General features: G+C 51.6%; 2 protein-coding genes across 4 annotated transcripts in view; one reads left to right on the forward strand and one right to left on the reverse strand.

Moving 5' to 3' along the window:
- The first annotated feature begins 522 nt into the window (after window positions 1-522).
- Window positions 523-12555, forward strand: ANKRD40 (ankyrin repeat domain 40). Of its 2 annotated transcripts, none has more exons than XM_036076319.2 (5): window positions 523-702; window positions 5778-5926; window positions 6553-7035; window positions 9051-9223; window positions 10094-12555. In XM_036076319.2, the coding sequence occupies exons 1-5, from the start codon at window positions 569-571 to the stop codon at window positions 10238-10240; spliced, it is 1086 nt and encodes a 361-aa protein (XP_035932212.2). In that variant the 5' UTR covers window positions 523-568; the 3' UTR covers window positions 10241-12555. The 2 variants fall into 2 exon arrangements, with proteins under 2 accessions (XP_035932212.2, XP_035932210.2); XM_036076317.2 differs by having other exon boundaries at window positions 524-702; window positions 9051-9232.
- Window positions 12556-14058: 1503 nt separating this feature from the next.
- The window catches only part of ABCC3 (ATP binding cassette subfamily C member 3), a 43424-nt gene continuing 30200 nt past the window's right edge, over window positions 14059-27282 (reverse strand). For both annotated transcript variants that reach the window (XM_036076302.2, XM_036076306.2), the window contains 8 exons: window positions 25762-25961; window positions 25473-25599; window positions 23909-24010; window positions 20884-21030; window positions 20603-20761; window positions 19868-20034; window positions 17157-17351; window positions 14059-14667 (listed from right to left, as the gene is read on the reverse strand). In XM_036076302.2, the coding sequence (XP_035932195.1) occupies window positions 14559-14667; window positions 17157-17351; window positions 19868-20034; window positions 20603-20761; window positions 20884-21030; window positions 23909-24010; window positions 25473-25599; window positions 25762-25961 (1206 nt within the window). In that variant the 3' untranslated portion in view covers window positions 14059-14558. The remainder of the gene's footprint in view (window positions 14668-17156; window positions 17352-19867; window positions 20035-20602; window positions 20762-20883; window positions 21031-23908; window positions 24011-25472; window positions 25600-25761; window positions 25962-27282) is intronic.

Consider the following 27282-nt stretch of genomic DNA (forward strand, 5'->3'; position numbering starts at 1 on the left):
CCATCCTGCTGGGCAAGCGTTGGCTCAGATAAGGAAAAAGAGCCAAACAGACTTGGGGGGTGGTGGTGAAGAAACACCAATTATTTTGGATGCCTGGTAAACAGCCTGCGCCAGAGGATAAGGCTTTTCTGGCTCTCAGCGATGCTTTCTTCTCTTTCCATGCGTCTGTCCTCCTCCCCTGAAGCTGCCGGGCGGGGAGGTCTAAAAATAGTCCATGAATCACGGCGGATCACGTCGTGCGGCAGTTACATAAACAGCCAGCCGGGCGCCTGGGCCGAGGGTAGGAACGGAAAGTATCTGGGTCAGGGTTGTCACTCCGAATAGGGTCCCCCGGAGTCGGCCCGCGGGAGGCGCGGCCGGGGCGGGGGCTGGGGCCTGCGGCCGGGCGCAGCCGGGGAGCGGCGGGCGGCGGCGGGCGGGAGCAGCAGCCCCGGGCCGGGCGCGAGCAGGGCGGGCGAGCCCCGCGCTCTCCCCATGGCGGGGAGCGGGCCGCGGCGGCGGCGGCGCTGACGGGCCCGGGGCAGGGCGGGCGGGGCAGGGCGGGCGGGGGCCTGGGCCCGAGGGGAAGATGAGCGCTCTCCTAGAGCAGAAGGAGCAGCAGGAGAGGCTGCGGGAGGCCGCGGCCTTGGGGGACATTCGGGAGGTGCAGAAACTGGTGGAGAGCGGGGTGGATGTGAACTCCCAAAATGAGGTCAACGGCTGGTAAGTGGGGAGCGGGGGAGGCCTAGGTCAGAGCAGCCGGCCGGGGCCCGGGGCGCGGGGCGGGCGCCCGCGACCGAGGCCCGGCGCTGCCCGCGGACGCCCGCCGAGGCGTGGCCCGGCGCCGGGGCCTCAGAGGCCGGGCGCTCGCCAGGCCAGTCCGGGCCCTCCCCCTCCCTGCGCCGTGCCGTCGGGAGCGCGGCCTGCCCCGATCCCCGCCCACGTGGTCCTCCCGGGGCAGCGCCCACCCGAGCCCTGGCCCCCCTCCCGCCCCGCCGAGCCCCGCACCCCCCACCCTGGCTCGCTGGGGCCGGAACCCTGGCGGCTACGAATTGATCACGCAAGCTCGTATGGAGCTCACCCCAGTTCGAGTGTTGAATTATTTTGCCCTAGGAGCTTCTGGAGAACACACCTGTGCAGAGCAAAAAGCATAAGCAACCGAGCAAATACGAATCTTATAAATTAGCAATTTCCCAAGACCGGGGGAAAAAAAAATATCACTTGCATCACTATTCTGTCTCTCTGTTGTCTCACTGCCCCAGTGATTTGCTGCTGCCTACGGCTGCCTGTTGAGGGAAGACTTCCTCGTTTATCCCATGGAGTGTTTTTGCTTTATTTTTTTATTACAATCTTAAATACAGAATTTGAATCAAGACTCTAGATGCCTGCCTGCAGACTGAGCCCTTCCCAATTAAATAGGGAGTCTCATTTTAGCATTTGCTGGTCAAATCTTTAGTGTCAAGTTCCCGAATGTGGTGTTATTCTGTCCTCTTCACACTTAAATTTTTATTTGATCCAAGGAATGCTTAACCCGCCTGTTTTGCTAGCTTAGACTTAAAGTGAGCTTGGAAAGATTTTATTTTTTAAAATGGAATCATACATTTTGGAACTGAGAGGGACATTGGAGATGGATGGGTCCAACCACAGTGACTAACCCTAGGTCACACAGCTATTGATATGATAGCTGGGACCACAACCCCAATGGTTTTCTGACTCCCTCACGAAGTTATCTACCTCCTAAAGAAAACAGCCTGGATAGCTGTCCAGAAGGCCAGGAAACAGTAGCTACTGCCTTTCTGTTTTGTTTTTCCCTTAAAAGTGTTTGCAAACAAGCTTCCTGTTCTGTGTGTACTTTCTCTGAGCGTTGCTCTGTGGTTCACAAACGGTGACTCACTGTTTTGGCAGTGGGAGGCAGTGTTGTGTAGAAGAAGGAGCCTGGTCTTTCCCGCAGGTTCTTCTCCCTTCCTGCTTTAGCTAATACCACCTTGCCTGAGTCACTTCATTTTCCAGTTGTTTGAAAAGAGTGTTGTGACCACTGAAGGATATGAAGCATAGTATGAATCGCTAACATTTACCGAGTTTGTGACATAAACAAGGCTCTAAGAGCTTTGCCTCATTATCTCATTCACAACTACTCCAGAACATCGATGTTCCTCTCTCCGTTTTACAGATGAGGAAACTGAGGCCCAGCAAGATTAAGTAATTTCCCCCAGGTCATAGAATTTACTAGAAAGGAAGCCAGCATCTGACTCCAGACCCTACTTTCCTAACTACGATGCCTGCCCCAAAGTAGGCTCGGTCTATAGTCGTTGAATCTGAAGCAACCTGAAGAGGCTGCTCATCAGTCAGGGAGGCTGTCTATTAGGCACCTCATGTTGGAGGTTCAAGGTTGCATTCCTGATCTCCCCTCATCCCCCAGGCCTGCTCCTCTGAGTCCTACTCAGCTTGGCGTCTGAGGTGCTCAGGCCAGAACTCTTAGTGCCCTCCTTGCCTCCTGTCTTTCCCTCATATTCCACATCCAGCCAGTCGGCTAATTCTGCCAGCTTTACCTACAGCTGTGGTAAATCAGACCATTTCTCACTAGCTTTACCTCTACCCCTCTGGTACCCAGCCACCATCATCCTGTTGCCCGGATTCTTGCTGCGGCCCCCCAACTCGTCTCCTTGGTTCCACCCTTAATACCCTGCAGTCTTTTCTTGGCGCAGCAGCCAAAGGGATCCTGACGTAAAACTAAGTCATAAGTCGGATCGTTTCACTCTGCTCAGAACACTCTAATGGCCACCATCCCTCTCTGAGTAAAAGCCTGTGGTCCTAGAGTTTCTACTTCCTGTCTGCACTGTCCTCTCTCCTTACCTCTATGCCTCATCTCTGGATTTGCCCCCTTGCTCCCCTCATTCTGCTCCCCTGGCCTGCTGGCTTTTCCTGAAACACCAGGCATGGCCCTGATGCAAGGCCTTTGTGTTTTTTCTTCCCTCTAAGTCTACTCCAGAACATCGATGTTCCTCTCTCCATTTTACAGATGAGGAAACTGAGGCCCAGCAAGATTAAGTAATTTGTGCTTTTGCTCCCTCACCTCCTTCAGGTATTAGCGTAGATGCCACCTCGGTGAGCCTCTCCTCGGCCCTCGATTTAAAATGGCACCTTGCTCCTCCCCTGCCTCTGGCACTCCCTAGTCCCTTCCCTTGTTTTATCATCCCTGTAACGCTTCACTACCACCTAGGGTACTGTTTGGCTCATTTATTTGCTGACTGCCTCTATTTCCTCTTCTGGAAAATGGGGGGAATGTTGATAACAGCACTTAACTCATGGGTTGTTCAGAGATCGAATGAGCTAATATATGTGAAGCCTTTAGAACAGTGTCCCCCCATGTAAAAAGCATTATATCTGTGTTAACTATTGTTTTCTTCTTATTAAGCAGTGTGATGGGTAATGGATATAAATGTTACCCTCAAAAAACATAGTCTCTAGCATAGAAAAGCAGAAAGATTACTGCTTTCAATTTGTAGTTGCTCAAGAACCACAGTTTCAGCACAGATGAATGATGGCCAGTGCTTCTGGTCTGAAATACTTCCCCGGACTAACCAGATATTCTGACTGCAAATTTAAAGCCTAAAGAGTTGAAGTTCAGAGATAGAGTTCCCACATCAATTGTAATTCAAGTGTGTGCATACCTCTTGGCTTTAAGGAACAAGTATAATGGCTCGTGAAGAAGTTGAAAATACTCCCTGGCTGAGTTATGGCTGTCCAGAACCACACAGGTCTGGGCTGTAAATGATTATCACTCAGGGCACGGGGTTGTGAGGATCATGCCATGTTGACTTAACCCCACTTTATATGGTGATGCTTTAGCTAGTTGGTTTTCCCAGAGTGTCTCAGACCCACTGGCAGTAAATTAGCTTCTTCAGTCTCAAGCTTGTCATGAACAAGTGATTTACTACCAGCAAGTGAGTACTTTATTTCCAAAAGGAAACATATTTTTCTCATCATGCTCCATTCATTTTTGAATGCTCGCTTATCATTATAATTATTCACTTTTCAAGCCTGTGCTACACACACACACTCTCTCTCTCTCTCTCTCTCTCTCTCTCTCTGCTGCAGTTTGCCCACAATCAAGGATGTATTGGATTCTTCCACTCCGAGCAATGTCCACCTTGTTCTTGGTTCATTTGTTCGGTGATTAAGTACCTGTATGTCCAAGCAGACACTTCCTTATCTTCATGAGCTTGTATTTCAGGAGCCAAGATTGAGCCTCTTCCCTTATTTCTCCCAAATTGACAATCTTTTCTTCATAGAGAATATCTTAAAAGTACCCAGATAATCTAATTCTAATGAATAATAGTGCAGGATATCACTCTGAAATATCAGTGGAGTGGCTCCCAGACAGCCAGCCAAGCTCGCTTTCTGTAAGTCAGAAATATTTAGGAGGCCAGGGCAAATCGATGTCTCCCTTGAACCAAAGGAACTTTCTGGATAGGTACACTTCCAGGTTAGTGACCTACCCCTCACTACTGAACATATTGTTCTGTTCTTTACCGTATTGTATTTGGCTATAAGCTCTGAAGATATTTACCTCTGTTCAATTAGAGAATTGGTGATTGAGGGCATTTCAGAACGGAGAGGAAAAAATATTTTCCTTCTTTAATATCATTCAGCTTTGGCAACTGGGGATGAATTTAGTAACTCTGAATCCTTTCATTTCTGTTAAGATGGAGTTTTTAACTAGCATGCTAATTATATTTCTATGCAGTGTTAAAATAATAGCCCTTCAGAGTATGCATAATCCTTTCCTATGTGTACAATGGTAAATAATTAGTTTTACTTAAATGAGTCTAATATGTTAGAAGAGTTTGTTCTTGAAAATTTTGGTCATTGGTGTACATTTTTAAAGTGCCTTAGGGATTAAAGTCTGTGTGCAGCGCCGTACATTTAAGCAGATGAGCCTTATGGAGAGAACTAGAGAAGCCAACTTTTTAAAAAATGGAAATTCAAAACCTTGTGTGTGTGTGTGTGTGTGTGTGTGTGTGTGTGTGTGTGAAGGAAAGAAAAGGAAAAGGAAAAGAGGGAGCAGCTGAGATTTAGCTGGGAATATCTATAGCAATAATAATTTTAGCAGCAGAGTGAGCTGTAGATGATTATTAGCCTGATAATATTTAATCTTCATGTGTCATTTAGTGCATATGAAGCAAGTTGCCATTGTCCCTAAAAAGGAATGTGACACTATAAAAACATTTTAAAGAGACTGGGACAATCTAATGAGCATTACTGATGGAAGACCACTCAGCAGTACCATTAGAGTTAGCCAGCCAGCCAGCCAGCTTCGTGGAAGACATTGAAATGAAAGCCCCTAGAATAAACTGGTTTTTCCCAAGGGCCCAGAATGAAATTGAGAAATAAATTTTAAGCATACTAAACATTTTGATCACCTGCTTTCTGAAAAGGAAAGTTGAGGTTGCCAGCCTGGCTTCCTGGTTCTAGGTTGAACTCTTTTTTTTTTTTTTAAGATTTTATTTATTTATTTGACAGAGACACAGAGAGAGAGAGGGAACACAAGCAGGGGGAGTGGGAGAGGGAGAAGCAAGCTTCTCACTGAGCAGGGAGCCCAATACGGGGCTCGATCCCAGGACCCCAGGATCATGACCCGAGCCGAAGGCAGACGCTTAACGACTGAGCCACCCAGGTGCCCAATCTAGCTGAACTCTTAATGGGCTTGCATATATTTCTTGATTAGCACGTGGAATTTGAAATCCCAAACCACCTCTCCTCTTTTAACTCACTCTTTTTTCCTTTTCTTGGGACAGGACCTGTTTACACTGGGCATGTAAGCGCAATCATGGTCAGGTGGTCTCTTACTTATTACAATCAGGAGCTGACAAAGAGATTCTTACGACAAAAGGAGAAATGCCAGTGCAATTGACATCAAGGAGAGAAATCAGGAAGATCATGGGAGGTGAGTCTGTGTTTGGGGGCAACCTTTGATTTTGTCAAACTAATTTGAGACTTGTGGTGTTATTGGCCACATTCTTGATGCCAGTCAAACCACAAATCTGTTTTTAAAAGCAAAGGTAATATTACTGTGCCAAGATAGTAATTCCACGTGGTTTCCAGACAAGTCGGCATTATCAGGTTTTATTTTTTAAAATTTATTATTTATTTATTTTTATTATTTTTTTAAGATTTTATTTATTCATTTGAGACAAAGAGATACAGAGAGAGAGAGCATGAGCAGGAGAGAGGCGGAGGGAGAGGGAGAAGCAGGCTCCCCGCTGAGCCAGGAGCCAGACGTGGGGCTCGATCCCAGGACCCTGGGATCATGACCTGAGCTGAAGGCAGACGCTTAACCACCTGAGCCACCTAGGCGCCCCCAGGTTTTATTTTTTTAATCTGTAAAATTTAAGGTGATAAAAATGGTGATCATAAACCTAATGGAACGCTCTTTGCTCTTCTGATTGGAAGAGGCAGTAAACACTGAACAAAATATGTCACTTACCAAAGGACACTGGCTTTCACAAGACACTCTCTTCCTGGTGATTTTTAAAGGGCTGTGTAAATGTTACTCGTTTTCTTCTTTGTAAGTGGAAGAAGATGATGGTGCCGACAGCCTCCCCCAGCTGAAGAAGGAGTCAGAACTGCCCTTTGTTCCCAACTATTTGGCCAACCCAGCCTTCCCTTTCATCTACACCCCTGCGGCAGAGGATCCAGGCCAGCTACAGAACGGGGGCCCCTCCACACCTCCGGCATCGCCCCCTGTGGATGGCTCTCCTCCCTTGCTCCCCACGGGGGAGCCTCCCCTGGCCGGGGTCTTTCCACGGGACCACACCTCTTTGGCACTGGTTCAGAACAGGGACGTGTCTGCCCCCTCTGCCATCCTCCGAACACCGGAAAGCACAAAACCGGGTCCTGTCTGTCAGCCACCAGTGAGTCAGAGCCGCTCACTGCTCTCTTCTGTCCCGGCCAAGCCACCAGTGTCTCTGGAGCCTCAAAATGGGACATATGCAGGACCGACGCCAGCATTCCAGCCGTTCTTCTTCACGGGGGCATTTCCATTTAATATGCAAGGTAAGCCTGCGGTGGGAAGCAGCTGCCGCTGCAGGGCAGCCTGTGTCCAGGGGTCAAGTGATGCACTTCCTGGTTGTGGGGGGGGTGGAGGGGTGCGGTGGGGGGGCGGAGAGGAGTAGGGTGGGCGCGTGGGCTTTATGTGTATATTGAGACTCTAATCACAGACTTACGGAAATTTTGCCAGACTAGTATGAGGAGCTGTCTTTACTCAGATTCACAAATTGTTTACCTTCTGCCCTTTTGAAATAGTTAAGTGTGTATTTTCCAAGAACAAGGATGGTCTCTTACATAACCACAGTCCAGTGATCACATTTAGGAAATGGAACCTTGCTATAATACCATTCTCTATTCCAGGCCACATTTAGATGTTGTCAATTATCTCCATGGTGCCCTCTGCAGCTCTGTGCGCTCCTTCCCCCCTGCCCCCTGCCCCCCTGCCCCCTCCGCCCGGGGTCACCCGTTGCATTTGGTTATCCTATTGTTCCGTTTTCCTTTCACTTGGAAGGTTCCTCAGCCTTTCTCTATCATTTTGGACCTCAATAGTTTTGAAGAGTCCAGGCCAGGTATTGTGTAGAATGTGATCCCCCATCTTTCTCTACATACTAGTTGCTATTCTTTTTTTTTTTTTTTTTTAAAGATTTTATTTATTTATTTGAGAGAGAGAGAATGAGAGAGAGCGAGTACATGAGAGGGGGGAGGGTCAGAGGGAGAAGCAGACTCCCTGCCGAACAGGGAGCCCGATGCGGGACTCGATCCAGGGACTCCAGGATCATGACCTGAGCCGAAGGCAGTCGCTTAACCAACTGAGCCACCCAGGCGCCCCATACTAGTTGCTATTCTGCTGTAAAGAAGGACCTTCCCTTCTCCTCCATACTTTATATTAGTATTAATTCGTAGATTCTTTACCTTAGGTTATAGCTCATTACTGTCATCATCTTGATGTTCAAATTACACCAGTCCAGAAGGAGCCCCTTCAAGCCAGTTCTCATGTCACTTGGACATGTCCCATCATTCTTGGAGCGTGTCCTTACTTTCTGGTGCTACAAGAAGGTCCAGGCTCCCAGTGTAATGTTCCCAGCCGCAGCCCCGGAGGCAGCCGTTTCTCCAAGTTCTGGTTCTTTCTGGCGGAGAGTGGTGGTCAGACACAGGGCTGTGGACACTGCGTACACTTAAGACTCCAGCTGTGTCATGTCTTCTAGGTCTGCATGGAGGACAGAGCCAGGAAAGAAATATATTTAGGTGCTGATAACCTTGGCCTAGGGGTGCCATGAGGGATTCATATGTAAGGAGCAAAGCAGAACCCCCAAACCCACGTAGGTGCTTGGCGTGGGCCATCTTGGCAGCCAGGCTCAGAATTTAGGGGCAGACGGCTTAGATCCCAGACCCTTGAATAATAGTGCTTATTTACTCCCAAAGCCCAGATTCCTCCCGTGCTGAGGTATACTGCATTCAGATCACAGTTAGACTGTCTTTTTTATTAGTAGCTTATCTTTCTGCTGTCTTACTGTGTTTATTACAAGGAATTTCATCATTCACAGATACCTTTGGATTCATAGATTCACAGTTATTAAGTCCTTTTGGAGTCACTCCTATCCCATACCTTGCCTGTGCCTTCCTTTCATCTCTCTTCCCCTGCCCTGCTCATATGTGGTTTGATACCCAAACCCGCTCATACACCTTTACCTCCTCAGCTCCAGCAGCAGGAGTAAATCGTCCTTCTGCACACTGGATGGTTGTCTCCCCCTGACACACCTCCCTTTTACTTTGTGAACCCCAGTCTTCGATGTAGGGAAGACAGTGCAGGAAAGCGTTAGCAGAGCCAGAAGTGGGGCTGAGCTAACCCTGCTGACAGGGCTGGGTTTTCTCGGGGCGGCAGCGGGGGGGGGGGGGGGGCGTCGTGCAGGCCTTCGGCACAGGGCATGATTATGTAGACCCGTCTTCTGGAAAAGATCTTAAATTACATCGGCTGGCGGTGCAGGCCCCATCCATTAATGTTTCTCCCTCTTTATTTCTAGAGCTGGTACTCAAGGTGAGGATTCAGAACCCATCTCTTCGAGAAAATGATTTCATTGAAATTGAACTGGACCGACAGGAGCTCACCTATCAAGAATTGCTCAGAGTGAGTTGCTGTGAGCTGGGTGTGAATCCAGATCAAGTGGAGAAGATCAGAAAGTTACCCAATACTCTGGTAAGAAAGGTAAGAAAGGTCGGTTAAGCATGAGTGGTTGGTGGCTTTTTGCATTTGGAAAATACCCAGCTTCCTCCTTGGCTGTATGAATCATAGTAGGGAACCGAAAAGAGACTAGAAAAGGAGCAAAGGGTGGTTTTCCAGACATTGTCATTGAGCTTTCTTCCCTCTCCTGCGTCTACAGGGACATGACATTTTTGAAAGTTGTAGGATACCAGAGAGAATGTTCTGAATTACCATTCACATGTACCTATTTTTGGTTGTTTGTGTAGTGATATGTAAGGATCACTTCAGTGCATTATCAGATGGCCTGTGTTAAGAACCAGGTTAAATGATAGGGCAATTCTATATGGATACATGTGTGGTCCTCCCAGAATCCATGGCTTCTCAGGGCACCTGGGGAAAATGGATCTGAATGGCCTCTTGCTTCAGGGGGTGCGCATCCTGGAGCAGCAGCTGTTAAGGGCTTCCTTCCGCCTCTGTGCCAACCCAGCTCACGCCCCGGGGGACTGTCCTGCACTGTCACTCTGACAGCCTGCCACCGGGATTTTCTTCCTCCTCTTCCTCCTCCTCTTCTCCTCCTCCTCTTCCCAATCCTCCTCCTCCTCTTCTTCTTCCTCTTCCTCTTCTCCTCCCCCTCCCCTCTTCCTCTTCTTCTTCCTCCTCCTCTTCTTCTCCTCCCCCCCTTCTCCCACTCTCCCCCACTTCCTCCTCCTCCTCCTCCTCCTCTTCTCCTCCTCCTCCTGCTTCTCCTCCTTCTTCTTTTTCTTCCTCGCTTTAAAATGAGCTGAGATACTGGTATCGACACAACACACCAAACATATAGAGACAAGTTACTCCCCTTAATGTGTTCAACCTATTTTGTTTTAGGACAAAGACGTTGCTCGACTCCAAGACTTCCAGGAGCTGGAACTGGTTCTAATGATAAGTGAGAACAATTTTCTGTTCAGAAATGCTGCATCCGCACTGACTGAAAGACCCTGCTACAACAGGAGAGCCTCCAAACTGACTTACTAAGGCAGCAGGGACTTTTACTGCTGAGTATTGTGGCAGTGCACATCCCCTCTGGGCCAAGGACAAGCCATGGATCGAAATGCCTTGGGCGCCACTGTGTAGTATACACTAACATCGTTCTGCCAAGGTAGGAAGCCCCTGACCCCCCCTCCCCAGCAGCGGTGCCACTCTTCCAAGCCTCTTGGTGCACAATAAACCTATTGCTTGAAGCTGTGAACAGCTGAGAAATGGTCTGGAGAGGCAGAAGCCGGCCGTTCTGAACGCACTGTTCCGTGTGCCCCGTGTCAGTGAGCTGTCCGAGCAGATGTGGAGAGCGCGGAGCCTGTGTGCAGCCACTCCTGCGGGCCGTGCACCTGCAGGGCGGACATGCTCTCTTGGTGTCGCCCGCTCCCGCCCCCCCGCCTCTCCTGAAGCAGGAGCTGGTGACCGAGGAAATTGGGGAAAGCACAGGTACTGGGCAAAAGAATTTTAGTGTGAATAGTGGCTGTGAGGTTTCACATACCATATTTATAAATGTTACTCAGGTTCAAAGTATTTAAGAATACAGTTACCTAGTTGTAAGTATGCTGTTAACCAAAAGAGCTGCCCCTCCTCCCCCCTTTCTCCTTTGTGAGCACCCAAGCCTGCTTCTCTGTCTCTAGTCCCCCATTGCCTGGACAGTCATCGCTGCATTAACTCTGTGGCCACTAGAGGGCTCTCTGATGCCTTCCAAAAGAGCAACGCTTTTTTTTTTTTCCCACCCTTTTAAATCTCCGAAGCGATTCCTGTCCTCTCCATGTTTAATTGCACCGTCTGAGAAGAGCACAAACATTGCCGGCCCGTGTTCTCCACTTTTATTTCCCACTAGAAATGAAAAGCAATTTTTGAAACCGAATCTGTTGCTCTTTTAAAGGTTATTGTAGGAAACTGAGCTAAAGGAGTTAGCATCTTTATTTTTGTATCAAAGATAAAAGTTATTTTGAAATTATTAGGATTTTTACACAACTCTGAAATCTGTTGCTTTTTGTATAAACAAATTGTTTGATCTTAGGGCTCCCCGACTACCACCACCAGTCCACTTAACAAAGCCAGTTGTGAGTTTCCCAGGCTTTGTTCTGGAAGACACCTGATTAAACTCTTGAGCATGGCATACGAATGTTTTTAAAGAGCGCATTCAAGAATTCTTTTCCTTTCCTTCCGTGTCATTAATGTTCAAAGAGCCACTGTCTTGTTGAGACAAACAGCGTAACTTTAGAAATAAGAACGAGCACACTTAGACAAACAGGAGGGCAGGGGTTCGAAGCTGGCTGTTGAAGAGCGTCCCTGCTGTCTTAAGAAGCTTTTTCCCCATAGTGCCTATAGTTTCCAAAGAAACTGAACTTCCTAACTGTGTTAATTTTACTGGAACACTGCGATGACTGAGCGAGAACACGCAGAAGCTGTCAGTGGAGGAGAATGTTGTGCTGAGCCCATGGCCTTCTGCTGCTGCGCGGTGCTGAGCTGAGGTTGAGGTGTTTTCAAGGCCAGCTTCGTGGAGTCACTCCGTCCGGTGACTTAACCGTATCCCACCAGTTACAGATGGTGACTTACTCACCCTTGTACAGTGTTTGCATCACTGAGTAAAGGTTACTTATTATCCCTTCTCTGAAGTGCTTGAAAGGAAACCTCCCTTGTGTTTCAACCAATCAGAAGCTAGTTTACCTAGACCTACTAACCTTTTTTCCTTCCCTTTGGGAAAAGTTACAATTTACTGATAACACGAAGGCTAGTTGTATCCCGGAGGAAATAAGTCCAGTATTAATTTTTGTCTAAATCACTGGGGTAAAAACTCTTCCAGCCATCTAGATCAATAGAGACTCAGGCAGTGGAGGTCCCCAGCCCGGAGGTGGCCTATGGAGGAGTCGCTCCAGGGCATTCCCCCCGCCCCCCGGCTTAGAGACGGAATTTAGAGACGGAGGTTGGAGCCAGAGACGCGGGCGAGGGAGGGGCTGGGCATCTCAGGGGAGGGCTGAGTCCTCCGTGGGCTTCTCTTCTCCTTTCTCAAGTCTTCTGTAGTCAACTGACTCCTGCGTCTGGCGGTGGGATGAGCCTGCACAGTTGATGGTAGGTGAGTTTAAAGTCTTAATCTATGCATTCAGAGAAATATTTTTATATGCTTTGTGTAATTTATAACAAGGACTTTTTTTTTAGCTTTGTTAACTGTGAATTCACCCCTCCTCCACTGCATATTCAAAGCATGTGTTCACACTGTGTGTAAACATTCACTGAAGACTTTTTTTCTTTGTGCATTGCCGACTGTTCAGACATAACAAGTATTATTAAAATCAAATATTAACGGACTGAGCCCATCTTCTTTCGTTTTGGCCTCCTAAGCAGCACGGCACTTCTAACCCCAGGGGGTTCAAGTTCCTGGACAGTCCCAGGGACACCATGCTCCGGAGGAAAAATAGCAAGGAGTGTCCCCCTGACCTGAGCCGCCTCTCTGCTGCAGCTGCTGTCTGTGCCTGTCAGTGGCACCTGGAGACAGATATTTTGTGCAGCGCCTTACCTCCCGGTTCACAGCAGTGAGCTTCATCTCCTTGGAGTCGCTGAGCCAGCTAGATGGAGGTCATCCTCTCTTAACGGCAGCTTTTGATTATCCTATTTACTTTACACAACTGAGCCTCTCCTTTGGGCTGTCAGCACCTGTCCGGGCCTCAGTGAGCTCAGGAGCAAACTCCCAAGGCAGGAGAGGAAATACAGCCTTACACCATCAGATCTTTAGCCGAGCACGCTGCTGAGTGAATCTGCATTTCTGTTAGTTTAGGGCGGCTGGAGCCTCACAAAGCAGACATCATGCCAAAATGGCCTAATAAATCAGAGAGCACAGTAGAGACCTTTTCTTAGCACCAAGGAGAGGCAGAATAATTTGGGCATTTGTGCCTTCATACTCGCTTTATCACAAGGGTGGAAGTCTTCTTCCATACACTCATAAACATCCTGGGCCAAAACAGGCTGCCAAAAAAAAAATGTGATTAACCTTTAACAAATGGCCCTGCAGCACAGGCCGACCCGATACGTAGAGGAGAACCAGATCAAAGGAGCCATCCCTGCACCTACTGCAGACCATTTAGGGAAGAAAGACACACCATCACCTCCAACCAGTCCCATCAGACAGAGCAGAAAGGTCAAGGGAATAAGACAGTCAGAGACCAAAAAACTCCGTCAGGTAACAAAGAAGAGAGCCATTCCAAATAGAAGGCCTTATGCCAGATGGACTCTGACCTGTAGAAAATGAACACTCTGTTGGCTTGCTTGGGACCAAATTTAATTTATCCCCTCAAGATGTGTTTACCAGCCCGGGACTGGCGGGGGAGGGGGTGCGGCCCCCAGGCTGCTCTTTGCTCCCACTTTCAGCTCTGGCCAGACGGAGGAAGAGGAATGGCTCAGAGGATTCGCTGGTTATGGGGACCTGTCTGGAACATTCTAAAGGAGCAAGGAAATGAAGCACCATGCCTGTCTCAGCCCCTAGAGGAACAGGCTTAGAGGTCTGAGGGATGACATAAACGTGAAGGTGTTCACGGCAGCCTTCCCAGGAGGCGTCGGGTCAGATTTCAGGGGCTTTATTTCTCGCCTTTTTACAGTATCTGCACAGCAGAGCAGGAACTCCTGGCAATTACCCAGTGAATTTTGGCTGCGAAGACAACATTTCTAGCCAAAAGCTCTCGAGTCTGAAGTTTTCAGATAATTCCAGCCATGTGGATATGTATAAAGCCTACCTCCACCTCTCCCCTTGCCTCCCCCAAAGGTCCTAACCCCCAAACCTTGTGAACAGGCAGAGAAAGGCTACGTCGGGGCATACATATTGTTGACCATGTAGCTTTATTTCGTCAGTGCCCCGTTTTTAATGGATTCAGGCCAGCACCCCAGAGTACAGGACTCCGTTCCTGAGGACGGCCTGACCTGGCAGTCGGCTGTTCCAGGAGGAAAAAGCTTTACTTAAAAAAAAAATACTTCAGAGTAGAAAATATGAAAAATCATAGAGTACAGAGGTCATTCCATGAGATGATTGAAAACAGCACAGTGTGGAAATAACACTAGGTTGGGAATCAGAGGAGACCCGGGCACCAGTCTGGGCTCTGCCTTAAACCAGCTGTGACCTCAGGCACGTCAGTCACCTCTCAGGCCTGCTTCCTCATCTAAAGCATTTAGCACAATTATTCTGGAAGGCACGTGACAGGGCATAACGCCCAACAAACGCCCCCGGTGTCTGCCATCAAGTCCATCCTGCAGACGTACGTGGTATCTTTTTCTTTCCCGATGAAAACCAGGAAGGGCCGGGAGGAAGTCCCAGGAATCTATTCTAGGCGAGTCCGGCGTCTCTGGCCATCCCGTAGAAGATGCCCCTGGCTGCAATGAGGTTGGCCGGAGAATCAAATTCAGCTACCGTCCCTTTATCCAGGACGAGGACCCTAGCCAAAGAGAAGAAATGGTCAGGGCTCCATCAGCCTCGACCTGGCCTTCGAGTCCACCCCTCCCCTTCCGGGGACCACTCTGGTCCTGCGGTGACATGCCAAGCCTCCTGCTTCAGGCGACCCACCCAACCCAGCCACTAAGCCACACGTGCGTGCGTGCTTACAAGGCTGCCTATTTTAGCCGTTCCCTTTGCTCTCCTGGCAGATGAGGCGGTTTCTGGGATCAAACACAAGGCTGCTATTCATCTCTGCTAGTCGGGGCCCCGAGAACCTTCCCTAATGAGCCCTTCCCTCGCCGGGGTCGCAGGACCGTGCCCAGGGAGCCACGGGCCTGTGCGCTGGGCCCTGTGTGCTTCCATCTGCTTTGTGCCAACCCACAAAGGCACACGGCAGGAAACCAGGCTGCGCTGAGGCCTGACGCTGGAATCTGGGACTTTCGCTGCAAGTCTGGTTGCTGCTGATGGGTGGATCTACACACACACACACAGAGTCAGGCCTGGGCCTGGGATTCGAATCCCCTGCCGATGAAGCACAGGGTGCACCTGGGACGGGGTCAGCAGCCTGGCTTCCAGGGGGAGGCAGGAGCGGAAAGGGCTCTGCTGAGCCCTGGGGAGATGCCCCTCGATGGGAGCACGTGGCCGTACTCTGTTTCTTTACCTACAGGGCTCCTGGAAACATGTCCTGGGGAGGAGTGTGTCTGTGCACATCTCTGCCTAGCCACTGCCCGAACTGGAGCCCGGGAGACTGCCCCTTCTCCTTTCAGTGGTTTCTCGCTGTTCTTAGGGTAAGGACGGACTGCTTTACCACGGTCCTCGAAGTGCAACATAGTGGGGCCTGTCCCTCTCTCCTCCTCATCTTGGTTCTACTGCCCCCTTCACCCTGTGCACTCTAGCCCCTTATGCCCTCCTACTTCAGGGCCTTTGCATGTGTTGCATCCTTTGCCTAAAATGTGTTTACGTACCCCGTCTCCTCACCCACTCCCCAACTCTTACTCATCCTTTAGGGCCTGGCTGGTACTTTCTCTTCTTAGGGGAGATAGTGTCCTGGCTGCCCTGTGTGGATTGGCTTCCTCCAGTCTACACACAGGGACCCCTGCTTCCTCCCTCCAGGCTCTAATTACATGTTCAATACATGATTATCTGATTCATTTCCACTGGTCCCACTAGAATGAATGAACTCTCAACCTCCAAGGCTGGTTTGAGCCTTCTACCCTCAAGGCTGCTGTGAATACCATTTTCAGTTAGGCCTGGGAACAGATCCTCTCAGCCCATCCTGTCCATTGTCTGGACCCAGGGCCTAGCACCTCCTATCCACCCGCTCTTCTCTCAGTGGGGTGCTGGATGGGAGTGGGGGAGAGACGGAACAGATAGATGGTGGCATCGGGCATTCTCAGCTTGGTTCTCAAGCCCCTGGGGGCTGTGTGAGATCGCTTCTGAGACAGGGCCAAGGTCTGCCCCATTGCCCCGTCTGTCCCTGGCGTCCTCCCCACGTCCCCCTGCTGTGGGTGTTTATGTTGTGAATGAAGGCCTGTTGATGAGCTCCCCCCACACTCCTTCAACAGAGATTGGCTGCAGCTTCCTCCCCCTCATCCCTCTGAGCTCCTACGTCTCCGGGGGGGCCAGTCTGCCAGGCCAGCGCCGGGTCACTTCCGTGAGGCTTCTGACCCCCCAGCCCCTCACCCTGTCCTCCAGCACCACACCTTAACACTGGACACAATGAGGGAATAGGTCCCAGGTTTTCCTTTTGGCTGAGTGGCTGCCTCCCCAGGGAAGGCCTAAGATCTCGAGGGCAAGGCCCCTTCCCTAATCCTTAGACACACCAGTGCCAGGGAGGGTTACAGAAGGGGCCTGGGGAGGAAACACTTCCCAGGCCCACCTGCACTTGAAACACTTCATTTCATGCACTCCTTACAACAACCCCAAGAGAGAGGTTTGGCCCACTGGCCAAGGTCACATGGCCGCCAGCGGCTGCGGGGGCTGGGGCTCAGCCCTCTGCTCTCTCACCACAGAGCGTCTGCTCCTCACCGCGCCGCCAGGGCCCAGCCCCCCACGGCAGGGACCCGAGCATCATGCACTTCTCTCAGCAGCTTCCTCATCTGTCCGCCCGGCTCAGACTGCGGGAGCAAGGTACGAAGGGCTGGCTCTAAACTCGGGGCTCCGGGAGCGAGCGTGTTCACGAAGGACCCAGCTCCACCTCATAGCATTCACAGAAGTTTGGAGGGAGGTGGCCTGGGCACAATTCACAATGCCTAGGGAGCCCCAGTGTGCCCCTTCCCTGCACACTGGTAACCTGAAAGTGTCCCCTGTCTCAGAAAACGTCGCTGGGCCCCCTGAGTGCAGATGACTCCCTTAACTTGGGAAGCCCTTCCCCTCCCCGGGCCCTAGACAATCCCACGAGCTCTCCTGTGTCCAGATCACCTTAATCTGCCTTCCCAGTGGCCCAGATGACCCCACCAGGTTCCCCCTGGCTGGGTTCTGGTGCCCCACCTGGTGTAGTCCATGATGGTGTTGAGCCGGTGGGCGATGGTCAGCACCGTGCAGCTCTCAAACTCGGTGCGGATGATGGCCTGGATGAAGCTGTCAGTCTCCAGGTCGATGGCTGCCGTGGCCTCGTCTAAAACCAGGATTCGGCTCTTGCGGAGCAGGGCTCGGGCCAGGCACACGAGCTGGCGCTGGCCCACGCTGGGAACGGGGAAGGCAGGCATCTCGAGCCCGGCACCCCCACCTGCCCCCACCCTGCCCAGGCCTCGATCCCTGAACTGCTGTCGTCTCTATTCCTTCCCAGTGACCCAGGACTGGCTTTCTGTCTAACCGCTCCCATTTCTGCCTCAGCCCAGTCCTCCCAGAACACGGAGTCATCGAGGTCTGGGCCCCACAAGGATGATGCAGGGCCTGGGGTAGAGGCCGTGCTCAACAACACTGTGAAATCCAGTCTGTCTCTGGCACCCTCAGCCTCCTCTTTCTGGGCCTTTTCCCCTGTCCTCGGCTCCTCAGCTAGTTCCATGATGTTTCTCTGCTTTACTCCATCAGTCATTTACACTCTAGAAAGAACACACTTAAATGGCACTTCCTGGATATGTGTGCACGTTATGCCATCTTGCTGAGTTTAATATCACACAATTCAGACAGGCATCTCCCAGCCCCATGGGGGAATGCAGGCCAGGGCTCTGTGGTGGGAACAGGAAGGGGCAGGGCAAGGGAGGTCATGGGGACTCCTGTGTCTGGTCACTGGGGAGGTGGAGGAGAGGTTGGGCCGCATACCTTCAACCTCTTGCCTTGGAAGCCAGAGCCAGTGAACAAAGCAAGGCTGTGTTCCCAACCACAGAGGCTGTTGTACCCCCACACCCAAGGACAAATACCTCAGCCTTTCCCAAAGGGGTGAGTCACCACAGCCCAAGTGAAGGCCAGGCTCTCTCCCTGGCCCATTCCCGCAGCTAATGAAGGTTTTGGCAGCAGAGTGAGCCTCCAGCTAGAACTCAGGGCTGATTTATGGTAGGACTGGCACAGGATGCAGGTTATGCTTATTAAAGTGGCTACAAGCTCAGTGAGGGAGGAGGGGAGCTGACCCGGATCAGAGCCTGGCATCTATGGGGATGGAAGAAATGCTCTAGGAGAGGTGCAGATAGCAAGCAGGGATAGGAAAATGGAGCAAAACCAGCTACGGAGCGCAGGGTCTGGAAGCTTGTGCTTGTCTACCAGCCACCCCAACATGGCTGTGTAAGTGAAATCCAGCTGAAGGGCATACTCAGTCTCCCAGGACTGCCTGGGGGGGGGGGCGGTGGTGTCCCACCCCAGGCTGTGATACAGCGAGGAAGGGTTTGGGGCAAAACCCCCTGCTCCCCTGAGCCCCTGCCCCTCCCTTTGCTAGCTGAGTGACTTTGGACAATAATTTTATACTTTGGAGCTTCGTTTCTGGCCCACAGGACCGCAGCAAAGATTAAACAAGATAGTGGATGCCAAAGTGCTTTGAACACTATTAAGCGCTGAGCAAATGTAAAGGTTTTGTTTTTGTTTCTGAGGTCTGGAGAAAGTCCATGGGTGTGGACTGAGCAGAATAATACAAATAAGGATAAGAATAGCTAAATATCACAGGAGTATGTCCAGGCTAAGTGCTTTCTATTTCATCACAATGACCTAAAGACTGTTCTGTCCAAACGATAGCTACTGGCCACATGGCTATTGAACACTTGAAATACAGCTAGTCTAAATTGGGAGGTACCGGAAATGTGGAAATACACATGGGAGCTCCAACTTAGTACGAAAAAAACCGCAAAATATCCCTAATAATTTTTATATCAATTACTTGTAGAAACGATAATATTTTATTGGGATACTATTGGGATAAATAAAATACACTATTCAAATTTATTTCACCTGTTTCTTTTTCTTTTTTTAATGTGGCTACTGGAAAAAACTTTAATTACATATATGTGGCTCACGTTATATTTTTAGTGGGCAGCATGGTGCAAAGAGGTATGGCACTGTTATTGTCCCCATTTTAAAGTGAAGGAAGAGGTAGAACAGAGAGGTCAAGCAACTTGCCCCAAGTCACACAGCTAACACAGGTAGGGGAAACTCAAGCCTTTGGACTTAGTAAGAAGTGACTTCTGGCCCTCCCTGTTGAACAGCCCAGCGGCTGGGGATATAACACTGGGGCTGTAAGAAAGCAAAGAAGGCCTTGGAGAGCTTACTTTGCTCACCCCTAAGCTACAGATGAGATTGCAGAGCCATTTTGGGAAGTATCTACGATGTCCCTAACGCACCATAGATTTCCTCTTACCTGATCCACAGGCACAGTACAGAGCCCCCCCCCCCCCCCCCCCCGCCCGCAACCCCAGGCCAAGCACAGCACTGACAACCTCACAGGACAGGACTAAATAGGGCTTTGGAAGCTCCCGGACCTGACTCAAATCCCAGGCATGCCTTCCCCCAGCTAGGTGACTTTGGCTCTGCCTCAGTTTCTTCATCTGCCAAGTGGGGCCATCACCGCGTCTGGGGCTTGTGTGAGGAAGTGAAATGGTGCACCACGCCCAGCACACAGTATATGTTCAATACAAATCGACGCTCCCTAAGCACACCCAGGCTAGGATGGGAGTGGGGAGGGCCAGAGGGGGCTGGCCCGGACTCTGTGTCATCTGATGCTAGCTCCTCTAGCTCCTCAGGGTGCTGTTCCTGCCCCACCCAATCCCAGTGGTTACCTGAGATTCTCCCCTCCCTCAGAGCACTGGAAGTCCAGGCCTGCCGGCTGTGAGCTCACGAAGGGGCGCAGGTGGGATAGCTCCAAGGCCCGCCATATATCTTCCTCCGAGTAACGCCCAAAGGGGTCCAGGTTCATACGCAGCGACGCAGAGAACAGGATGGGGTCCTGGGGACACGACAAGGCCTCAGAGGAGGGCAGCTCAGGCCCCAAGAGGAGCCATGGGCCCCAGGGCCAGGGAAAAAGCAGGGGATTAGGTGGCTGCGCTCCCATTCTGTCCCCGGCCCTCCAGGAGGGAGGCCACGGCCAGATACATGCCTGTGGGGAAGTGATAAACCTCAGCTTTGCCAATCTCGAAGTCCTCCACCAAAGCAGAAAGTGGAGCTGCTAATCAGACTCCAAAGTGTCCAGTCAGCAGGAAAAAAACAAAAAACAAAAAAAACTCCAGAGGAGCCAGAAAGAGTGATATGTAATTCCGAGCTGTGGAACAGGGAGACCAGGGCAGAGCCTCTCAGAGGGTGAGGTGCTTGAAGGGTCCCGAGATCCTGGTCTCAAGCGGTGGCCCTGGAGGTCGGAGCACAGAGGCTGATTGGGCCAGGACACGGCGGACTCTTTCGGATCCATGACAGGTGGCCGCTCTGTGGCTCTGCGCCTGCTGTGGTCAGGGGTCCCAGGCCTGGACCCCAAGCTACACAGCAGGGTTGGTCAGCATGGCCAGTCCATGTCAGGCTCGTACCTGCGGGATGATGGTCAGCTGGGAACGCAGGTCGTGGAGGCCGATGTCTGCCACATTGACGCCGTCGATGCGGATTTCACCCTCCGCCGCCTCCAGGATGCGGAACAGGCAGAGGGTCATGGACGATTTGCCGGCCCCCGTGCGGCCCACGATCCCCACCTGGAGGGAGGAAGGGGGGCCGTGCGGGGCTGGGGAGGAGCCGGCGCGGGCAGCGCCACGGCTTGCACCTGCTCGCCCCCAGCTGCTGGCCACGGCCACGCGCACCCCCGGCCCCCGCGCACCTTCTCGCCCGCGCGCACGCGCACACTCAGGTTCCTCAGCACCAGCTCCAGGCCCGGCCGGTAGCGCGCAGAGTAATTCCGGAACTCCACCTCGCCCTGCAGGGGCCAGCCCGCCGGGGGGCGGCTGCCCTCCATCACCCAAGGGGCCTGGCCGGGAGGGGAAGGTGGGCTTGCATCAGGGTGGCTCCTCTTCCCCAGCCTGGCCCTCTCCCACTTTTCAGTCTGCCTCTCTCCTGAGGCCCCCTCCATCCTCACCCATCAGGGGCCCTGGGGGAGAGCCCCTGGTGTCCCCTGTGGCCCAACCCTGTGGTTCAATGAATCCTTTATCTCTCTGCCTTTATTCCCTACAGACCTCCGAAACCTTCCCATCCTGCCCTCTCCCCCTCTCTCCTCAGAGCCTGAGCTGCCCTTCCCTGCCTGCCCTAGCCCCCTCTTTCACCGTTCATTGAGTGGCTACTCTGTGACAGGTACTGGGATCACAGTGGTGAACAAGACAAAGTCTTTGCCTCCCTGTGAGGCTTACATTTAGTATGGCGGGGGTGGGGGTGCATACCATCAACAAAGAAGCAAATCTATGTAATCTAAGAAAGTGATGAGTGCTGAGAAATGCTTGGTGTTGTAGAAGTACAGGGTGGTCAGGGAAAGCTTCCTGGAGGAGGCGATATTTAAATAAAGACCCGAAAGAGGTGAGGCAACAAGCCAAGTAAATATCTAGGGGACGGGCATGCCAGGCAGAGGGAACAGAAACTGGAAATGCCTGCGCAGGTGTGTTTGGAGCACGATGGCAAAGGGGAGAGGTAGGAGACAGAAAATGGGTAGCCCCATCATGAAGGGCTTTGCAGGCCATTTTAAGGACTATGGTTTTTTTACTCTAAGATGCAGAGCCATCAGAGCAATGACGTGATTTGATGTGTTTTTAAAGGATCCCTCCGGCTGCTATGAGGAGAAGGGAGCGGGGGTGATGGAAAACGGAAGCTAGTGAGGAGGTTCTTAAAATAAGGGCATAAGATGATGGTGGCTTTGAGACAGGACCAGCCACCATTTGGGAGGCCTGGTGCAAAATGGAAATGTGGGATCTCTTGTTCAATAATTATGAAGAAGGTCCAAGTGGTGACAGCAGAACATTAAACCAAACGTAAGGCCCTTCTAAGTGTGGGGACCTATGTGACCATGCGGGTTGCGTGAAGCCGGCCCTGCTTTGAGACAGGGGAAGCCAGACCGCCACTGGTCAAAAAGCAAAGCAGCCAGTAGAGACCATTCTCTCGAGGAGGTGTCAAGAGAACGGGCAGCAGGATTGGGGGCAGAACTTCTCAGGCTATGGAGACAGGATCAGGTGTATGGACGGGGGAAATGGGAATGCTAGATGCGAAGAGGGAGAATTTGAAGATCCAGACAGTGGGGGTGAGGGGGGTGATAGGAGATGCCCGGGGAAGGCAGGGGGAGGGAAAGGGGGGGCCGGACTGGGAGGAACAGGGAGGCCAGGGACTCAATGTAGACTGACAGAGGGAGAGCCCAGGTCACAGAAGCCAGGAGGGAGGGCCTTCCAAGAAGAAGGCAGGGGTCATTCTGTCTGAATGTCGCTGAGAGGCTGAATTAGATGAGAACAGAAATGTGTCCCCTGGGTTTGGAACTGGGCAGGTCATCGGAGGAGTGACAGGGCCAAAAACCAGACCGTGGGAGGCAGATGTGATAAAGGGTGATAAGGAAGTGGGGAGAGCATGTGGGTTCTAAAACAAGCTCCATGACAAAGGAGAGCAGAGAAACGTAGGGGGAGGAGAGGTTGGTTTGTGTGTCTAGAATGGAAGCTGTGAGGGCTTATGTTTGCCGGTGGATGGGAATCATCCAACACAGGGAGCTGGCTGTAGGAGCGGGAGGGTGTAATTAGAGAGGTGAAGTCTGAAGGGGTGGATTTTGATCGGAGGAGGGACACTTCCTGCTAAAAGAGGAAGGAAGAAGGTGAACGGGCCACAAGCACAGTGGAAAGCCTGGAGGCAGGAAGGTTGAGGGAGTTTATATCTCACACCCTGTTTTCTCACTGGCAAGTCACGCAAGGTCCATGGCTGAGCCAAGGGGAGGAGATGGGGGGTTGGAGGAAAGAAGGTTCAAAACAGATCTTTCTGGAAGTGGGAACACATGCTTCTTGGGGAAGCAAAATGGGAATATGCAGCAGTGGTGTGTGGTCATAAACGTGAAGTAGAATTAGTGAGTCTTCTCCAGCAATGTCTTAGCTGCCGAGTGCTAGCATGTAAAAGGCAGACAGAGGGGCTCGACCGGGGAGGGGTTTTGTAGGTGAGGACCGCTGAGAGGGGGCAGGGCAAGGGAGGCGGTAGGACTGGCACCAGTGGGGCATGGAATCCAAGCTAGATGCGCTGGTGGACAGAGGGGCAAAGGTAGGTCACGCCACTGGGGGTCCCAACGAGGACAGAGTTCTGGGAAGGCAGAGGGTTTGGGGCATGTGAGCTGGGAGGGCTGGGAAGGGTGGTCTAAAAGCTTGACTTGAGATCTCAGAGCTGTTGTAGCTTCTGGGCTTGAAGAGCTCTGGGGTGTGACTATGGGAAGAAGTAAGTGGACAAAAGTCTGCACCCCCCTCCCCGTAGGGGACACTCCCTTTCCCCAACAAAGGGCACACCACCCCACCCCTGCTTCTTTAACCAGGCTGATCTCTGGCTGGAATTCTCACCCTCCAGCTGATCACCCCAGCTGAATGATTCTCCCCTGTCTGCCTTCTCTGGGGGCATCACCCCAGAGCTCTTGTCTTCTAGTGCAGAGCCCTTGTCTTACCTCACCCACGACATCAGAATCTGCTTGAGGATAGACCCTGCCTTGCTCAACTCTGGACCCTCTATACCTGCTGGCAAAGACCTCTGGCTGACGCTCAATAAGGCCATGAGTGGATGAATGAATGAATGAATGAAGAGCCCCCCAAATGAAGAGCTGGCCTTGGAATGCAGGGATGATGGGTCACCAAGCACCCTTCCCCAGCTCTTCCAGAATCACCCTGCCCCAGGCTCATCCCAGTACCCACCTCGGTCTCCGTCTTGGAGTACTCCTTGACTCTCTCCACAGCCACAATGTTAGACTCCAAGTCTGACATCATTCGGACCATCCAATTCAGAGTCAATGTTATCTGGCCAAAGGGACTAGGTCATGGATACGGTGATCTCCCCTCCCCCCACAACAGCTGTGGGAGGAGTTCTGACTCCCTGAGGAGGCTCCTTGCCTCTACCAAGCAGGAGGGCCCCCGGCAAGCCCATAGGTGTGCCACCTGGGCCTCGAATCACACCTGCATCTCAAGCAGTGACCTTGCAGACTTGACCCCGGGTCACCTGGCCCCCGTATCTCTCAAATTTTAATATATTATCTAAGATTTCTTAGGGAATCTTGTTAAAAGCTGGTTTCTGATTTAGTGGGTCTGTGGTGGGACTTGAGATTCTGCATTTTTTTTTAAAAGATTTTATTTGTCAGAGAGCGAGAGACAGCGAGCTTAAGCAGGGGGAGTGGCAGGCAGAGGGAGAAGCAGGCTCCCCGCTAGCAAGGAGCCTCAGATGCTTAAGCGACTGAGCCACTCAGGCGTCCCTGAGATTCTGCATTTTTATTTTTATTTTTATTCTTTTTAAGATTTTATTTATTTATTTGACAGAGAGATAGACAGAGCCAGAGAGCACAAGCTGGGGGAGCGGTAGAGGGAGAGGGAGAAGCAGGCTCTGCACCAAACAGGGAGCTCGACTCGGGGCTCGATCCCAGGACCCCGGGACCATGATGGGAGCCGAAGGCAGATGCTCAACCATCTGAGCCACCCAGGCGCCCGAGATTCTGCATTTTTAAGAAGCTTCCAGGTGATGGTGATGCAACCCATCCCTGGACCACACTGTGTACCAAGGGGTCCTAATAGACATGCAGAACTGAGCCCCATCCTAGCCCTGCTGTATCAGAAACCACATTTTCACAAGATCCCCAGTTGATTCAGTAGCACAGGAAAGTTTGAGAAGCCTCCTTTGTCTAGGTTGTCCTTTGTTTACCAAAGCATTCAAGGCTTGAGCCCTCTGTGGCATTGAAAATGCGATCTGAGTCACAAAAATGCCATGTGTCGTTATTTAAGCCTCTGACAACACAGGCTGGTATCAGGGTGACCAGCCTGCCCTCCAGCCCAGGCTCCAATCACTTTCTCTGGGTACTTTCTCTGCAGGCCTGTGACATGAGGTGTATTCCAGCCCTACACTTCCCTGTCCCAGGGCCGCTGTCAGAGTTGACCTTCTATATCCTGCGCACAGGCAGGACAAGTTCTGTTTGTCTTTTGGGGCCAAGCGCCAAGATAATTTCTCCAACACCAAAACCCAAGGTAGAGACTCTCCTCTGGGTTCTTACCACATTTTGGTCCTTCCTCCACAAAGACCTGTTCACCCTGCATTACAGTCCCCTGTTGGTGGGACTGTCTTCTCTGTGCTCGACTATGAGCTCACAGTCCTGGTAAGCAGAACCTGTGGCTGGTCCCCATACTGGGCAGAGCAAACGCTCAGGAGAGGCTTGTGACACCTGTGTGTCTCTGCCCCAGTTGTGGCCCTGTCCTGGGGGCCCAGACCCCTGTGTACCTGTAGGGCGTAGGACACAGAAAGGCCCACCAGCCCCGGACTCAGGCTGTTTCTGCCAATCACAGCAAAGAGTGCAGCAAAGAACACAACACAGTTGCCCACGAACTCCATTTGGACCCCCAGCCACCTGTGGGGACAAGACAAGGAGGAGGTGGGGCAGGTGCAGGAAGGAGGCAATTCCCTGTATAGGGGGAGGGAGGAAGTGGGACCCTGAACTTCAGGGTCTCTCCTGCAGAGATCCTGGTGGGAACTCCCGGAGGGGTAGGGGGTGAAGGAGGAGGCTTCTGACCTGTTGGAGGCAAGGTAGGCGTAACAGCTCCTCTGGTTGGTGTCCACCTTAGCATCATTGATGGCCTTGAAGTCCTGGCTGCGGCCGTAGGCCCGAATGACGCTGGAGCCAGTCACCGTCTCCGAAAAGTGGGAGTAAATGGGCGAGCGGCTGACGGATTCTAGCCTCTTCAGTTGCCGAGATGTCGCCACATAGAAGCGCTGGCAGAGGATGGAGAAAGAGCCTGAGGTGAGCACCGTGGGATCCCTAACTCAGTCCTGCATTCCCTTTGAACCCATCCGGGCCTCCTCCCAGCCAGCCCCACTCCCCCATAAGACTCTGCTTCCTTTCTCTACCTGATGTGGCTCCATGAACTCAGCCCACCCTTTCCCCCTGGTCGGCTCTGCTGGGTCTTCCAGGCCACCTCCTCCATGAAGCCTTTCCGGATTCCCTCTCAGCTCCTGATCCCCTCACCCCCTGGAGGGGCCTGGATTACAGTACTCACTTTGCTAGGCCTCTTAATTCAGTGACTATGCATTTCTCCTCTGAGGTGCCCCAGCAGTGTTCTTGTACAGTCAGAATACCACAAAATTTGCAAAAATAAGATAATTTTGTATTTTTGTTCTTAAAGAGCCTCTCCCCCACCTCACCCCCAGTTTTCTAAACTTCAGCGCCACAAAAACACAGTTCTGCCTCCAGCTTCCATCCTCTAGCCCATGGGCCCCAAGATGGCCGGGGCCTTACAGGATGGGTATCTGAGAGTCCCCTGTCCCTGCACAGAGCACAGCCCAGATCACCTGAGCTTCCAGCCACCTTGTGGATTACCTTCAGCAACTGATTAAACTCATGGCAGGACAGGGGCTCAGCAACACAAATACCTTTTACCGTTAGCTGTATCTGAATGTTACCAAGTCATCTATGTTAAAAACATGTGTGCACATATATGTTTAGATATGTACAAAGGAAGGGAAGGATAGTGTCTCGCACTGTTAATATTTTATTTAAAAATAGGCAGCAAGGGGTGCCTGGGTGGCTCAATCGATTAAGCGTCTGCCTTCGGCTCAGGTCATGATCCCAGGGTCCTGGGATCGAGCCCCGCATCAGGCTCCCTGCTCGGTGGGGCGTCTGCTTCTCCCTCTCCCTCTGCTGCTCCCCCTGCTTGTGCTCTCTGGCTCTCTCTATCTCCCTGTCAAATAAATAAATAAATAAAATTTTAAAAAAATAGGCAGCAAGAAGGAGTTCCAGGGTCAGCCACAATTTACAAGGATTTCATTTTATCCTAGCAACAACCTACCAAGTAGGTTCTATGATTCTATTTTACAGGTGAGGAAAATGAGTTTCAAAGACGTGAAGTAAGTGACTACTGTCCCTAACCAAATCCAGCGGCGAACTGCTGTCTGACCTCCCTAAGTCCCAACCCAGGTCGACTGTTCACAGGAGAGCCCACCCGCCCCGCATTAAGCCCTCTCCTACAGAGAGCCCCGCCCACACGGGAGCCCCGCCCACACAAGCACCTCGCCTACAGCGAGCCACGCCCACGCC

Source organism: Halichoerus grypus, chromosome 2, assembly GCF_964656455.1.
Source record: "Halichoerus grypus chromosome 2, mHalGry1.hap1.1, whole genome shotgun sequence".
Classification (NCBI taxonomy): domain Eukaryota; kingdom Metazoa; phylum Chordata; class Mammalia; order Carnivora; family Phocidae; genus Halichoerus; species Halichoerus grypus.

Coding starts and splice junctions, on each gene's coding strand:
- ANKRD40 (XM_036076317.2), top strand. CDS start 569: ATGAGCGCTCTCCTAGAGCAGAAGGAGCAGCAGGAGAGGCTGCGGGAG. Junction 7,036..9,050: donor ATTTCCATTTAATATGCAAG/GTAAGCCTGCGG, acceptor CTTTATTTCTAG/AGCTGGTACTCAAGGTGAGG. Junction 9,233..10,093: donor CCAATACTCTGGTAAGAAAG/GTAAGAAAGGTC, acceptor ATTTTGTTTTAG/GACAAAGACGTTGCTCGACT.